The 17,866-nt window shown below is 32.2% G+C and overlaps 1 protein-coding gene across 2 annotated transcripts; it reads right to left on the bottom strand.

The window, feature by feature from the left end:
• Window positions 1-13,557: 13,557 nt before the first annotated feature.
• On the bottom strand, window positions 13,558-17,518 carry LOC140021584 (UDP-glycosyltransferase 83A1-like). Of its 2 annotated transcripts, XM_072072772.1 has the most exons (3): window positions 17,382-17,518; window positions 14,946-15,227; window positions 13,558-14,613 (listed from the first exon to the last, which is right to left on the bottom strand). In XM_072072772.1, the coding sequence occupies exons 1-3, from the start codon at window positions 17,401-17,403 to the stop codon at window positions 13,727-13,729; spliced, it is 1,191 nt and encodes a 396-aa protein (XP_071928873.1). In that variant the 5' UTR covers window positions 17,404-17,518; the 3' UTR covers window positions 13,558-13,726. The 2 variants fall into 2 exon arrangements, with proteins under 2 accessions (XP_071928873.1, XP_071928872.1); XM_072072771.1 differs by lacking the exon at window positions 17,382-17,518 and having other exon boundaries at window positions 14,946-15,426.
• Window positions 17,519-17,866: the final 348 nt, after the last annotated feature.

Here is a 17,866-nt window from a genome sequence, read left to right on the forward strand (position 1 = left end):
CCAGAAATTTTTCCAGCAAAAATATTTTCCCTTCCTTCGCTGATTTCCTCTCACTTTTCTTTCCTTTGCCTTTTGTTTTCCTTTCTAATCTTCCCCAGGTTTCCCCCCTTTCTCCTCTCTTTCTCTGGTTTCCTTTCTTCCTCCCTTTCTCCCTTCCTTTCTTTCTCTCTCTCTTTTCCTTCGCTATCCCCAGAAACCCTTTTCCTTTTTCCTGTTTTCCCCGAAGCTCTCCCTCTCTTTCCATCTTTCTTGTTTTTTGTCTTCTGATCTCCGCCACCCCCTCTCAATCCCTCCTCCCTCTCTCAGTTCTTTCTCTTCCTTGTTTCCTCCTTTCCCTTCAGCCGTTACCTCCTCTTGGGGTTTCTTTTTTCTTGCCCGAAGCCTTCTTGCCCGCAGCTCCCTCTTCCTTTCTTACTTGTTCCAGATTTTTCCCTCATCTTCCTACACCTGTCTTGTCACCTAGCCCCTTGCATGTGTTGTGCAAAAAACCAAGACACATGTCTAATGCTCACCTAATACACTCAGCTACCATGCATGCCTTCCACCTATCTTGTTTTCTTTTTTTGTTTTTCAAAAAAAATTTAGGGTAAACAAAATATTAATTCCTAATTGATTTTTATTTGGAAGAATTTTATTTTATTTGGAAGAAATTGAATTTGAAAAGACTAAAAATAATTTTTTTCTGAGAATTTTCCCTTTTTCAGAAATTTAATGCAAAAAACATTTTAAAAATGATGAACCTTATTCAATAACAATAGGTAATTATCATTTTGTGAATTTTGATTAACTAAAAATAAAATAAAATAAATAAAAATAGAATTAAGAAGAATTGAAATTTTGGTGTCTACAGGCATAAAGAAAACAGTGAACTTTTCAAATATAGTGTTGCAATTTTGTACTTGAAACAAGAAAAAATAATGCTGGATAAGTGAATTAAGTGGAGTATAAAGATAAGTGGAAGAACTGGAAATTTAGATGTGATTATATTAAATGGCAATTACCAAAAGTAGTAAATGTTAGTATTGTGAACAAAAATGTAATTAAAAATTAGATGAAAATTAGATTTTTGCATATGTGCATGTTGGAGCTGAAGTCCCTGCATATTGTTTAATCATAACTAATAGTATTTTGTTGTAATAAAAATTAAAACATATTATGTTAGTAAATAAATTTTTTATCCAAATAAAAGGAAAAAGAAAAGAATCAAAGAAAATTCGTACCATGACACAAATGATGATTGTGACAAGTGTCAACTAATGAAATATCAGCCTCGTTTGGTAAATGATTTTTTTTTGTGTTTGTCTAAAACTTTACTGTAATTTACTGTAGAAGTTGTAGGAAAAATTTTTGAAATATGTAAATTTTTTGGTATTTTGAAGTGTATAGTTTAAAATTTTTGAGAAGTTTTTTGAGATGACTGTAGTTAAAGTTGTTAAAAAACATGCAGAAGACAAACTTGGCCAAAAACTTGTTTGTTAAGTAAAGTCATTACTGGAGTTAAATAAATTTTAGGTATTAACATGAGAATTAGTTAGGCAACAATTGAAAATTTTGCTTGGATATTTGGAATAAGGAGAAAGAATGAGAAGGACAAAAAAGTAAAAGAAAGTTAGTGGATTTGCTTAAGGATTGATATTCTATATTTTATATACTAATAACATACACACTGTCAGTTTTTTATAAATGACAACTATACAAAATTTATATTTGGAATCGAACTTTTACACGTACGTCATAAATCCAACAGCAACGATGTATACATTGCCTACGTATAGGATTTACTCTTCACTTAACCACCTATGAATATTTTAGTTTCAATATGGATTTAGATTTAAATGAGTCATTCGAATCCATCAAATCAAAACTCGCTAAATAAATAAGTCTAAGTAGCAATGTATAAGCATAACAAATAATCCAAAATTGAATTTAGCTTGAAAAAAAATACACGTGACATGCATTTGGACTAGTATATCTACTTTCAATAAAGAAAATATTAAGCCTTTTTTGTACTATCTATACAATAGATAAAGTTAAAGATTAGGAGCATTATCATGTAGTGTTTACACACGCTTAATATTTTCTAAACTTTCATTTATACCTTTATTATTAAGAGTATTTAATTTTTCTTCAGATAAAAAATTATGATTTCAAGGGTAGTTGTGTCAATTAATTAATTACACTCCCTCCTGTTTTAAAATATGAACTTAAATTATGTTAGTAATTGGCCAATTGAAATTAATTACCAAAAAATTCACCATATCATAAATATCCTTTACAAAAACTAATTTTCATGAATAATATTTTTACAAAAAACCATAATTTTGATTTTGATTACTTGTGCACACCTAGAAAGTGTCTTACGCACTAATATGACATTAAGTACCAATTGTTCGTTGACTTTTTTTTTCTTTACTTGCAATTGATCATTGATTTATTTTGCATACTCTCAAAACATTAAGGTTAAAAAAATTTACATCACATATTTCATGAATTTTCACAAAAATTTATCTACACAAATTTTACCATCAATCAAGTTTAGCATAAGTCAATTTATTTCATGTACTTAAAAGGCATTCAATAAGTTGGTCCCTTAAGGAATGAGTTTCAAAATTATTCATAGTGATGCTTATCATTTGATTAAGGTTAATTGGAATGAGTTAATAGATATCGTAGGCTCATTTTGTGATTGACTATTATTTTAATAAGGAATCAATATTTATTTACCAATGTAATTGATATTTTTAATTAAAAATAAAAAGTTAACAAATAATGGAAGAAATTAAGAGAGTAAAGAAAATTTAGAAAAAAAAAGAGTAGGAAAAAGAAAAAAATGTCGACCTATTTCTATATTTTTAGTTATAAAACACTCTATGGTTTTCAACAAAAAAATCCATTACTATTAACTAATAAATAGTACTTAGTGAATGTAGGTGCATTGTTATTATAATAGAATACTTAAGAAAGTTTACGTGACAATAAATAATTAGGTGTTTAAAAAGTGTTAAATCAAGATGAACTTGATATACTTTAAACTCTTTAGAGAAAGAGATAGAAGACACACTTCATGATAATGTGGAACAAATGGGATCTAACACTAGATTAAACTGAGTTAATGAATTTTGTACATACTAAATAAAAATGTCGTCCGAGTTCCCAAAATGATAAAGATGCCACTTTAAAATAATTGGAAATGTTGCATTGGGTCAAGAAGATCTCATGGATGCTAGAACCGAAGACAGGAAAGTGGCATCTTTATTCCTTCTCTATAACAGGCTCTATTTTAGGGAAGTTCCAAAAAACAAAAACTGGTGGCCACCACCAAAGTATTAAATCTTGATGGGGTGGGAGGCAATTTGCCACAATTAAATGTGGTCTTACTTAAAAAATCCAGGCGGGTGCGTAGTGCACCCGTCTGGCCCGGTGGTGGTTCAGTATCCTTCGGGTTACCTTTGGACCTCTTCAGGTTTTTCCCCTCCCTCATAGTATAGGAAGCTATGGTATCGACCAAAAAAAAAAAGAAAACAGGCTCTATTTTAGGGAAGTTCCAAGAAACAAAACTGTGGGCCCCTTGTTCATTACCGTTTCTAGCATGTCTGGGACTTCCTTTATTACAGAGAAATTGACATAAAGAGCGCTTTGTCCTAGCTACAATTTTCATTTTTGTCTATCATTTAGGCCATTTAGCTGTGTTGTCCTATTCCTGTTACTTCTTCCCACCGTGCAAAGATGACTCAGCTTTGCACCATAGAAGCAATTATTCGTTGGTGGAACGATTTTTTTTCTTTTTTCTTTTTGTATTTAAATGGCAAAAGAAAAAATAACCTAGGGCTATTTCTCAAAATTAGCCTCTGTCACTAAAAACAAAGGTTAAAGGGATAAAAACATGTGAAGTTATCTTCTCTTTTCATTGTGTTTTATTTGTAGTAAATAAAGTCTAATTTGAAAGAATCCATTGCTTTCTTAGTGATTATCATTGAATAAAACACTTGGAATAGCTAAGGGCATTCTTAGTTCTACGTTGAACTGGTATAAGAGATGCAAGAAACTAGAAGCATAAAGATACTGCATGCTGCTGTATTTCTTTCAGCATGCAGCATGTGTGAGAACCCAAAAATTATTTTATATTTTCTCTTATTTTTGAAAAAGTTAATTTATATTTTCTTTTATTTTACTTTATTAGCCTTAAATTTTATGGTGATTTTAAAGATTAAGGCAAGATTTTTCTCTTTTCCCTTTCATAATTTGGTGCATGTTAAGTTTCGTAGAGTATTATGATAGTTTGACTAATTAGTGAGGTGTGCGTGTTATATTTGGTGGACGAGAACAGGTGTGGTGCTAGAGAAATTATGTGATTAGAATTATTGAGAGTGTATTAGAGGAATACAAGATAGATTGGTTATTGAGACGAAAGAGAGACAAAGAGATAGGAATGGAATCATGTTGTGCCAATTGTCAACGCTTGAAACTTCCATTGACCAAGACTTTTCTCTAGTCTTTCTCTTACATTTTAACAAAAAATTTCTTCACTTTTTCTTGCTCTTGGCCGAAATTAAGAGAGGGAAATAGGAGAGAAAAACTTCCACAGTTCATCTTGATTTCCTTGCTTGATTTGTGAAGAATCCAAAGGCCAACCTTAATCCACTCCAATAAACCTTGAGTTAAGCTTGGAGGTGAGCCTTTGATGGAGTTATTTGAGGAAGAGAACTCTTGAGTTGCTTGTCATTTTGGAATTTTGAGGTAAATTTTCTAGCTAACATCTCTTTTTACTTGTCTCTTGAGATTTATGCAAGATATGTTATGATTGAAGTTAAAGGAAGCATGTTTATGGTAATTTATGGTTTTGCTAGGGTTTGGTGAAGTTGTTGCTAGGGTTTGGTCAATTTCCAGCTTTAATGTTCAATTTTCTAACTTTGAGATGAATTTTCAGCTTTCATAAGAGATGTTTTAGCTTTGATATGTGAATTTCAAGCTTGGTATGCAAATTTCCAGCTTTGAAAGGTAAAATTCCAGCCTTGATGTAGTTGCTTGAAGCTTTATATATATATGGAGTTGTGATGGATTTTCTTGCCAAGAATATACATCATAAGCCTCTCGTTTCAGAAATTTTGTGGTGATTTTGATATACTCTTGTTCAAGATATTTGTGAAAACCTTGCTCTTCATATATATGTTGATTTTGAGCCAAAACAAAAAGGTATAAGAGAGGAAAAACCTAGTTTTCCAAACTATTTGCTTGCTAGAAATTTTCGTAGGAGACTCAGCGCAGTTTTGAGAAATTTGCTATAACTTCGTATAGAAAAGTTAGAATTGAGTTTCATTTGTTGCTTTTGAAACTAGACTCATAGATCTTCCAACGATATAAAATCCAGGGTTTGGTTCAATTTTTATAAATACTAGCGAATCGGCAAAATTCTCTTAAAAATCATGACTGTTCTGTTTCTGCACTTATGATAGTAGTAAGTTTTAAACTGAAATTTGACTAATCTATGAGCTGAATTTCATGAAGGTGTCTTCTAAAGCTTGTGTGTAAGTTTTGTGATTTTTCGACCTACGGAACTCAAATTATACCTTTTCAAAGAATGTCACTAAAGTTGGGAATTTTATCAAATGGATTGAGTAGGACTTGGAAAACTTTAGAAAACTTTTCTGGGTTTTAAACCTAACTTTCTTTGGTTAAATCCTGTATATTTTGATTTGAAATACTTAGTGTGTTAACCTTAGCATGCATGAATATTTCACTTGATTTGAACTCAATAAAAACTTGATTTAAATAAGGAACCGTGGCCCTTTTGGTCTTCTAATATTAGGGTTAAACCTGTGGCTTCTGTGGTTGCTAAGTGAAGTTTCGAATCTCATATTTTCTCATAATCTCGACTTTAAGTGACTAGACTCTTGATGTATTACATGATCACAAGACTTAAAAGTGTCCAAGAGGACGAACCAAGGTTGAAGTGAAACGATTGTGATCAAGTGGTGAGTGTTCCTTGCATGTTTGTGCTTTAAATGACTAAATGGAATGTTGTGTATGCTTGTTTGAGTGTTAAATGCTTTCCAATGATTGTTAAATCGATTTTCAATGGGCAAGTGTGTACTTTATCGCACTTGACCTAAGCGAAAGTGGGTTTTCAATGATCAACTGATTGAACATTACTTGTGCATGAATGTAAACCATCCGGCACTGTACTGTACCGCATTGGTTGAATTGGGCCCTTGCCCTTCGTCGCTAGCCTATTCGAGCCAGAAGCGGATTCAATCGAGTAGGTTGATGACCTTGGGCCACTATTTTGGTATACTCAAGTATAACCATGAAATCTGGTGGAGTACTGGCCAGTGAATGAAATGACTGATTGAATGAAATGATCACTGTTGGAGTTTTATTTTCAAATGTTTTCACATGTCGGAGATATAAGGGAGAAACGGTCAGAGACTGAATGACTCCAAGTAAGCACGTATTCTTCTACTGAATGTGCTATTGTTATTTGAATGCTTCAAATGTTTTCCTTGGTTGGTTGTTGCTAAATGTAATATGTCCGTGATTTATTGCTTGAATGCTTGTTTGGAAACCTTACTGGGCTTTTAACTCATTCTTTTAGTTTGTTTTCTTTACAAAAGTGGATGTTCGGAGCAAATAAGCGTGAATTAGGGTGAATAACCCTCTTGTACTTGTACTTTGGTAGATAGAATATATTTTGGATATTTGATGTTGTATCTTACATTTCATTTTTGGTTTGTAATTAAACTTGAATCATTGGTTCAATTATAAAACTTAAATGTTATTTTGGAGGTCTGAACGGTTATTTTGATAATTGATTGAAGTGAATGTAGTGAGTCCTGACGAGAGTTGGACAGACGATCTGCCAAACCCTTGGGTACGCCCTAGGATAGAAGAGATGCAAGAAACTGGAAGCATAAAGATACTGCATGCAAATACAGGAGTAGAGTGAGGAAGTAAATATTGTCTACAAATACAAATTTGGCTGTGCTGTAATGACAATGAGCCACCCACTTCAGGGGTTAGGAGCCTTCCTAATTACTACGATGAGAGTCTTCAATCAGTGGAGACAATGACAGACACAAAGGGGGTGGCCAGGGCAGCCATCTCCAAATTTTCCAAAATGCTATATAGAGCATTAGATTTAAGTTTTATTTTAAGATTAGTTAACATGTCTACCTCCTTTAATTTCTCTTTGAAAACATGTTTTGTAATACCTCACTCCAATTTCCTTTTATATATATATATATTAAATTTCATTATAACTTTAATGTATTTAGTATATCCTTACATTGGTTAAGGTAAGGAAACAAATAATTGATAAATAAAAGGAAATTCAACCATGTTTAGAATTATATTTAAGTTTTTTTTAAGATTAGTTAACATATCTACCTCCTTTAATTTCTCTTTGAAAACATGTTTTGTAATACCTCACTCTAGTTTCCTTATATATATATATATATATAAAATTTCATTATAACTTTAATGTATTTAGTATATCCTTACATTAGTTAAGATAAGGAAACAAATAATTGATAAATAAAAGGAAATTCAACCATGTTTAGAATTATATTATATGTAATCAATTTGATGCATTAGTCAAAACCCAATACCCAATGATTCAATCAAGTCAAAAACTAACATCCAAAGGAACAAGCAAGTATTGATCTTTCCTTCAAGAAAAGTCTAATTTTTTCTCCTTTACAATCCTATTATATTTTGATTCACAATCATTAATTTATGACTTAGATTTTTTTATGATTATTAATTTGTCAGTTGTTCTTATCTTAAATTTGTATCTTTGAATTTTTGTGTTAATTTGGATAGGGTTAATGTCTATTCATTGAATCATATATATATATAATAAAGTCGTATCCTCATTCTTATCCCTTCATGTTTTCTCTTTCCTACGTGGCTTAACGAGACGGCAAGTAGTTTCCTACGTGGCTTGCTCCTTTTTTGTTTAGATATATATCAATTGTTATTTCCTATAAGAATTCTTAATATTATATGATTCTTATTTCCTACCCAAAAAATGGAACTGGAAAGTAATGCGATATAAATAAAAGAAACATAAATATCTCTATTAGATATATCTCTAAATTCATGCCAATAATTTGTGTACTGCATAGGGAGCCGAAGTAAATAAGAATTGTTATCACTAGAAGAAGTAGAAAAGTAACTAATTTCAAAAGGAACCATTAATAACAGAAGTCAATATCTGATGTTGGAAATAAGATTCTTAATAAATTTTATTATTAAGTGCGTTATCAAGACATAGTGCATAGCACGAAATTTATGGAAAAGAAAAAGTTAATTGAATCCAATTAACTATATGTATTTGACCTGTACGGTCAAATATAAATTCCTATTTGAGCACGGGTTTGTAAATTCCTATAAACCCGTTCGTTGTTAATCAAAACATGCAGGTTATACTCATTGCTAGGTTATAGGATTCACAATACATCTCTGCTCAGATGGTGGGGAGTATTTAGTGTATGGGCCCACACCATAGGAGTCCATGCGCTTAAAGGACTCGATATAGTTGAGGTGGTCTTTCAAAGTAGGTAAAATCTGTCTTGAGAATGCACTTTTATTTCCTATAAGAATTCTTAATATTATAGGATTCTTATTTCTTACCCAAAGTTACGTACTTTAAACAGCTTAAATCAAGATAAACCTACATTTAATGTTCTTATCAATATCTTTTTATATTCTTATCAATTCTTATTTCTTATGCCTACACTACATATAGCCTCTAATATATTGATTTCAAGCATCAAATTCATGGTTAAATATTTTCAGTGCAAGCGGTTGGCACATTAAAACATCGATTTTGGGTTTCCACTTCTCTTGATTATCAGGTACATCTTCTTTCAATACATTTTTTTTTTAAAAGGCATGTTGATCTTCAATTATAAAAGTTTAGTAATATATCTTGAATTTTGTTTTTTGTTTGTTTTATTTTCTGTTTGTTTTTTTATGAACACATAGGATTAGTAATATATCTTGAATTAGTAATAAATTTCTGTTATATTTCACATATTGTATCTCACATAATATTTTTGCCTTTAATTTTGATAAATTATTATCAGATTGGTGGAACCGACAACCAATACCAACCTGAAGCATCTTCTTCCTAGATCTCAATTAGTATAACAAATGATTCTAATCAACAACACTTCAATACACTTCATATGAATCATTCATCAGAGGGTTCAACAAAAATCACAGAGGAAGGAATTCCTCATAAAAAGATTTGCATGAGAAGGTAGATTTAATATACTATTTTACTTTCTTAAATTATAATTTTTACGTGTTGTTATACACAATCTTGAATGCGATAAATCATTTATTATTTTTATACTTAGTTATCCTACTTTGCTATCATGCAGTGATAATGAAAAATCAATAAATGCTGATTTGCACGGACAAATCGAGGAGAATGTTCAAACAGAAGAAAAATAAAAACAAGTTTCTGAAGAGTAGAATATTATTTGATACTCTTTACTGCACTTTTTATTTATTTTCAAGTTTTTGAATGTTATAGTATTGTCAAATGTTATTTTTTCCATTTTTAAATTATTATTTACTGAATTAGATGTTCAAATTTATATTATAAGAATATTTTATATTACAATGCGCATATAGTAATATACTTAAGAAAAGGTTATAGTAAAATATACATTAAGTTTGTATTTCATATCAACATTTTTATAAAATTGACTAAATAATTTATTATTTTTCGAAGATTCCTGTTCAACGAACGGGTACAAAACTAGTTTAGTTAATATTTATGTGATTTTGGTTCATGAGTTAATTTTCGTGTTTTACTTTATGCTTTTGTCTCTTATTATCGTTTATGTGATTTAGTTGTTAGTTATCGTTTATTAAACTTTGGTTTTAAGACTTTGATTTCAAGTAAGAATTCATCATTTGTTTTGATAATTTTTTATTACTCATTGTTTGATCATTTGCTTCCTTTAAACCAAAATTCTGCGTGCGTCCTGAGTGGAGTCATGACTTACTGCTAGTGGAAATTGGATTATAAACTTAATATGATGTTATTAATATACAAAGTAGAAACTTTATTTAAGATTACGTTTTTTTTATTACGAGTATTCTTTTGCATTTAAATTTTAAGTCATTTTAGTAGTAACTAAGTTTGTGTTGTAATAGCTCCAAAATAATTGTATCATAGTAGAGACATGTAGAAGGTAATGTGAGGTAAGTTGGGAATTTATCATAATATCGAGGGCAATGTTAAAGGAAAAAGACATTTTCTAAATTTTAGGGGAGACAACTATAATTAATTTTAAAAATTTGTAACTGTTTTTCTACTTAATCTTTAAAATTTGCAAAGTTGGACGAGGCAGTTGTCAGATCTCGCAAAGCATGGCTCCGTCCTTATCTACAATACGTATGCTACAACAAAAAATGTACACTCTAGTGACAAACGTTTGGCACTTACTTGAATCATTCCTATATAAAAAGTGTGACGAGACTTGCTAATAGGGAGTATAAGAATGGAAGCATAGTTTGATCTTAGATTTTGCGACTAAATTACCCTCATGTCCTTTAATTAGAGTATTATACGCCTTTTAATGAGAGTTATTGCATTTTAATCATGATACTAATAAGAAAAAAAATAAAAAATTTCAATAAATTACATCTCAAAAATGTTGGTAATTAAGATTAAAAACTACCTATCTACAACTATATTCACCAATCATATCCCTCATCTCCAATTATTGTATGTGTTAAAATTATCTCCAATTATTATATAATTAAATGTGATAATTAAAGTTAACTATATTTTATATACGTATTGGTTTAGAAGAAAATTATGATTAATAAGAACACAAAATGTCATAAACAATCAATGGAAAAATAAAATGTTAAATTGATGATTAAATTCACTACATTATATCATATTAATTAAGAAAACTCCCAAAAAAATTTATCGATAATTATAAAAAATTACAACATAAAAGGTTTACAACTACTGAAATTGATAAAAATTTGTTGTATCCAAATCAGAATGTTTTAGTATATATTTTGCTCAAGTTTTGTTGCATGCACTGGTCTGAGATAGCATAGAGAATTTCCCCTGTTTACTGTCGCAATCCAAATAAAATATGCAACAACTTAATTTAGATACAATAATATTCTATTTTAAGAGTTTTCATAATTGTAATATGCACGATAAAGTTTTAATTGTTTTGTATATAATAAACATTTTGTACAACTGGCAATTGTTTAATTTTGTTTATTATATGGCTTCTTAGTCAACATTATACCAACAATTTAGTTTAAATATGATAATATTCCATTTTCAGTGTTTTTATGAATGTAGAATGCACAATAGACTTCTAATTACTTTGTATACAATAAATGCATTGTACAATTACCAATTGCTTAATTTTATTCATTATATAGTTTCTCAATTTATATTCATAACAACAATCAAAGTTTTACACAGAAATTTAGTTCATTAAAGGTTTTATATCTTGAAAAGATGTATTCACGTGCAAAACACGTGACCTATTACTAGTATTAATAAAGTTGCAAAGCAACAACAAATTTTATTTAACTAACTACTCCCAAAATAGTTAGCCACCAAGAGAGATTTAAAACTCTATTTGGGTGTAGGTCAAGGGATCAAATCCTTGATTTGCATTCTAATATTCAGACTTTCCTGAAAATATTTCTCCACGCGTGCAAAGTCTGGACCGGTGGTGGTTCACTAGGTTTTTCTTGACTTCTTTAGGTCCCCCCTCTTCTAATGTAGAGTATTCTAGTTGTTTCTCTTGTTCTCTTTAGATCCCTCCTCTTCTAGCGTAGAGTATTTTAGTCGTAATATAGAATTTATCGTGTCGAAAAAAAATAAATTTTTTACATCAAACGCAATCGCCATTGAACAAAAGCAAAATGTACGGTAAACTCATAGTGGTCCCACATCGGCTGTCCCGGGTTCATTCGGTGGCCCTCATGACAGCAATGTTTTGAAAACCGGACCGGACCGGCCGGTTCGACCGGTTGAACTGCGAACCGGCCATGGCACCGGTCCGGTTCTATGCTCTGGTTGACTTTGCCAGAGAACCGGTCAAACCCGGTAAAAACCGGGAAAACCGGTGAACCGTGTTGAACCGGATTGAACCGGTTTTTGAGTTTTCCTTTTTTTTTTTTTTTTTTTTACTTTTTGCAAAATGCTTCTATCAAGATTCGAACTCAAAACCTTTGTAATAGAAGACCAATGTAGTAACCATTGCACCATCACATCTTATTTGCTTTTTTTGATAACTTATTTATATAAAACAAACATCTATATTTCATTTTTTCATTTTTCTTACAAAATCTCATCCTCTCATGACTCTTTCTTTTTAATCTTCAACTCTTTCTTTTCTCCCTCATCTTTTCTTTTGTCACTCCATTTTTAATCAAACCTCATTAGTTTTAATTTATTGATGTTTTCTTCTATCTTTTAATTTTGTTTTTGCCCATTAAATTGGAAAAAGTTAAAAAAGAATTATTTTTCTTTAACCCAAATTATTTAATGCCACAACCACTCACTTTTATCTCATTTTTTGTTTCTTATCAAGTTTGCATTTCTATTTTCAATTTTCTTAACTTCTTTCGAACTCCAAACTTTCTTTTTTAAATTACAATCTTTAAATCTCAAAGACGTAAATTAAAATTTAAGTTCACAATATCAAATTCTCATAGACGTGAATTTGTATAATTTCAAAATATTGTGATATTTTTGGGTTGGATTTAAGATTTTTTTGGTAGATATAATTGAAATTGAGATGAAATTTATTTGTTTTAACTTATAATTTAAATAATTTATTTTTGAAAATCCAAATTATTCAAAAATAGTGAACTTTTCATCATATAAAGTTTTAAATTAGTCCATTGCATGTCTTATTTTATGCATATATATAGTTATATAAATTATTTTTAAAAAAATTCATTGAACCGAGGTTGAACCGGTCCGACCGGTTGAACCTCGACCCTTTCACCTCACCGGTTCAATTGACGGTCCGGGTTTTAAAACATTGCATGACAGGCCCCTCATCGACCTCTCCGGCTCTCCCTACCTCACCCTGATAGCCCAATCGCCATGGCGCACCTGGTCTCTAGTCACTAATTTCAGTCAGCCAGTAACGTGAACCAGATTCTACTTGGCCTGACAGAGACATTAACCCGTCCATTGATGTTGGGTGCCAAAGGCATATACCTTGAGAGGGGAAGATGCTTGAACAGAGGACTTGCGTTTACTAGGAGTGATTATATTTCAAGATCTCTCAGCAGAACCTTTCAATTTAGCAGCTAAAATTACAGCAAACGTTGATGAGTATTCATGTATTGTGTTACCATTCTATCTCATATCCATTTGACTTGCAACTAGATGGGCAAAAAAATATCATGGAACATTGCTGCTGTATAGTATTTTTGTTTGAAAGGACTATTTCTACACTCGTGGGGTTACACATGAATACCAATGCAATCACTAGTTTAGAGAGTCATCACTGCAAAGTGCGAAGCACAAATAGGAGAAACTAGTTAAAGGAAGAAATTGAAATAGGAAATAAAAGCAGAAAATAATAGTTAGTCCTGCGGAGAAAAGAATACAAGAGGGGACAGGTCAGAGACCGAGGCTTAGCTAAGAAAAATTCCGGGTTGATTGAAGGAAAATCACATATGAAATATGCTAATGTAGCAATAAGTTGTTCTAATCATCCTTAATCCACTTGACTAAGTTGTTGAAATTCTTGCCAGAACATCCATCTTCTCTAAGACTATTCATAACCTTTGCTTTTAAATCCAAGGACCTCTCCTTGTAGCCTTTAACAGTGACTAGCTGCTCAATTTTGTTCTTAACTTCTCCTTGTGCAATGATTCCATTTTCATCTTTTTCCAATCCTAATCCAACCTTCCAAACATCACATATGTAGCTTTTGTTAGTGAACTGGTCAGTAAAGTAAGGCCAGCAGAGGAAAGGGACACCATTGCTTACACCTTCCATTGTAGAATTCCAACCACAGTGGCTGAAGAAGCAGGCAACTGAAGGATGGCTCAGGACCTGTTGTTGAGGTGCCCAACTGGCTAATCTTCCTCGTCCTTGTATTCGATCTCTGAAACCTTTTGGATATGCATTATCTTTTCCTGCGGTTAAATTGTGCCTCACAACCCAAAGGAATGGCATATTGGTGAGTTCAAGCCCCAAAGCCAGTTCTTGGAACTGTGTGTGGTCAAAAACTGTGGTGCTCCCAAATGCAACATAAATGACTGATTGCACTGGTTGTTTATCAAGCCACGCCAAGCAATCCGAGTCTTCGGACCAGTAGGAACCAACTGATTTTCCAAGCCTGTTGCTAGCTAGGAGAGGACCTATAGGTAACATTTCTGCGTACAAGGTGAAGACTGATGCCTCTAACTCATTACTTGAGTTGCCGATAATCCAATCAGCCATTTTTAATGTTCTGTTATTTTTTACTATAGCATCAAAAACAATACCCTGTGTGGTTGGATCACCGACACAGGCCCAAACAAGGTGTTCAGAGTCCACGGCTAACATGGTGGATGATAACTGGACCATCTGCTTCTTCAAGACACTTCCTGCCACAAAATTTGCCTTAATAAATGCCAAATTTGATAATCATTGTTCTGGCAAAGCATTGTTTTTTCCTTTGCTGCAAAAATTTCCTTGCATTGATGGAAACTAATTCACTTGATATGTTTTTCAACTTTCAACTTATTTTGAAGCACCCAAAATTGCACCACCCTGTTTCCTATGAGTTTGATACTTTGCTTGCATTATGATTTTTAACTTCATAGGTTCCAATTCTAAATTAACTTTATATTGTTTTACTGTTTTATGACAACAAAGAAGTAAGTGCTTATTCGAAAATGATGAAACTGTAGAAGTATTATGCTGAGATGAGTCTTACCAGATGTGTCTATGATTCCATCGTCTATGAGCTTTGGAATATTGAGTTTCAGAGCGATTTGAGCTGCTGCTGCGGGCCAGAAGGCTACTGTCCTAACTTTCATTTTCTTCGCGACCTCCAGTGCCCAACCCACGTTCTCATCAGCAATAAGGCATGTGATTTTGTCACTTTTAGATTGATTTATCTTCTCAATTACATCCTCCAGCTTTGCCGGCATAACACGAAAAATCGCCTTCATTAACTTCCCCGCATCATTTCTATCTTCCCACGATTCCAGGCCATCTGGGATGGATACCAGATGCATCATATCAGGTATATTTTCTTCACCAGATAATGATTCAATGACTCGTTTGTGATCAAATTCTGTGTTCACAAATGTAACGTTGATACCATGCTTCACTAGGCATAAGGCCAGTTCCATTAGGGGAAGTACATGACCTTGTGCTGGATAAGGTACGGCTAGAACATGTGGACTGCCCATATTGTTTCTTCAACACTATACTACCATTAATCTTCAAATATGTGTCCCCATTTATATGCCACAATTCATCAGTTTTCTTATTAAAGAGAGCACCCATGGCACATCAAATGGCTAATCACTAATATGTGGTCAAGTTTTCCAGAGCCTGAAAGAGGCAACGTTTTTCTCGAGTGCACCTTTCTTTGTCTTGATTTTGGTATCTGTCAACGTTTTCCACAATCTTGGAATTGTGGCTAACCAATACTTTTAGATTGAAATGAAAACTGAACATGGATTGCAAGGGACAGATTGGGATTGGAGACTGTTTTATTATTTTATCTCCATAATTGAAAGGTATGTTTTAGTTTTCTAACTTCGTTATCATGATTGATATTTTGAGTTAAAGTTTGTGCCTCGAGATAATCTAAAATCGAATTCCGTTGAAACTCTAAAAAATCTCATGATATTTTTAAAAAGAGAATAAATTTTCTTTCTTTGGATGTTTGAATGCATATACCTTTAATTTGAAGGGGCAAGCTTCATACAAATTTGAATGTTTTAACTAATGGAAAATCTTTAAAAAAGGTTTATGTGATTGAAACTTTTGATAGGAAAGAAGTCTCAGTGTATTATGGGGACAGCCAATTTTGTAGGACTCGACAGCCAATTTTCGCCTAATTAATTATGAGGTAGGAAAATCAGTCTGCTCTTTTCAAGGACTGTCCTTTTCCAAATTTTTTTTTTAAACATGTCCTTTTCCAAATTGGATGCAATTAGAACCACGTAGGCCGCGTCCCTTATTCACTATGTCCAAAATATAGCCCCTGTCCCCTTTTTTTTTTCAGAAATAATAGGAATTTTTATTGTGGAATCAAAACTGTCCCTTATTCACAATTATTGCACCAATCATCTTTACTAACAAGCACAATTATTGCACCAAATCGGATGAAAGTTCAACCAAACGTCCCTATCCCTTCTTTTTTTTTTTTTCAATAAACGTCCCTGTCCCGTATTCACATGTCCAAAGTTCAACCAAATCGGAAAACATTCGTGTTAGGTTTGGAGTAATATATGAGGAGATTATTTGGTTTTGGCTACGGTGGAAAGCGAACATATGAGAAGGCCAATTAGTGCTTGGTGGGGCCGGGTAGAGGGAGGAAGCAAGCAATTCACATAGCTTAAAAAAAAAACTATCGATATCATAGGGGAGCCCTTTTGCAAATTTAGTCATCATAAAATGGTCCAATAATTAGAGATATTTTTGGAAACTCTCTAGATATATGGGCCCCAACAAAAATGAAAATAAAAAAGTGAATGGTACCAAAGAAACATGAAAGAAAAAGAGGACTGAGTATTGTCGCGACCCATTTTTTTTAAAAGAAATAAAATTACGGGTTTATAAAATGGATTTTTGATTTGTTTTTGAGTGAAAATGAGTTTTTTTTTTTTTGGAGAATAAATAAAGAAAAATGGCCTAAAATGGGACTTAAAGTGCGACGATTTTGGCCCAAAATAATAGTTTAAAAAGGATTTTTAATGAAAAATAGGAGTCGCTACTTGGTATTGAGTTAAAGTGTACCAAATCACCTAAAATGAATTTTAAATAAAAAGTAGAGAAAAATCCTTTTTAAACGACTCCAAATCTTCGAAAATCAAGAGAAAAGGGTTCGGGAGTCACGGTTGAAGAAAGGGAAAGTAAGGATAAAATCCAAAGCACCCTTTCAACCTAACCAAAGTTAGTTGCGTAATTTAATCGAGAAATTTCCTTAATTTAACCTAAAAACTTATCACACTTGGACGTTACTATATGAATGCAAATCTAGACCTAATGGTTATCGGAAGGGTCAAGATGTCTCTTCAAATGTGCAACTCGTATTAATTGTGACGCTCAAAAGTGATTCTTTGAAGAGGTCATGAATATGCAACAATGAGACTTGAAAAAAAAAGAAAAATTATAATATACAAATATACGTTACCTAAAAGAGAGGGATGCAACATAACGGGTACGGAGGCTGAGATTCATGGCTCAATTTTCCCTTTTATAGAGGGAATACGAGCGTGCTAAGACTAAGAAGCCATACTCGTCCATATCCCATATTCAAGGGATACTCTCTAACCTAATCAGGCAAATGCATTAACCTATTTCTAATTTTTCTTACATGGAATGCAAGTCTAAATGTCATGTTTCACACATAGGGATAAGGAATATGCATATAGAGGAAATATCATGCAAAAAATGGTAAATATCCTAAAAAGTAGAAAATATGCATTAAATGTAATGATTTGTTACACAAACATGATCTAGCGCGTGGACGGCTCCTAAGGGTTTAGCATTGGACCAGTCCATGTATTCTCACTAGCGTTGGACTAGCGAGAAATCGAAAAAATAGACCACAACTAGCGTTGGACTAGTGTGGTGACGTCATGCATTTATTATAACTTAATAGATCATATAAAACAT

Source organism: Coffea arabica, chromosome 11e (genome assembly GCF_036785885.1).
Source record: "Coffea arabica cultivar ET-39 chromosome 11e, Coffea Arabica ET-39 HiFi, whole genome shotgun sequence".
Lineage (NCBI taxonomy): Eukaryota > Viridiplantae > Streptophyta > Magnoliopsida > Gentianales > Rubiaceae > Coffea > Coffea arabica.

Coding starts and splice junctions, on each gene's coding strand:
- LOC140021584 (XM_072072771.1), bottom strand. CDS start 15,426: ATGGGCAGTCCACATGTTCTAGCCGTACCTTATCCAGCACAAGGTCAT. Junction 14,614..14,945: donor TGGAATCATAGACACATCTG/GTAAGACTCATC, acceptor ATTTTGTGGCAG/GAAGTGTCTTGAAGAAGCAG.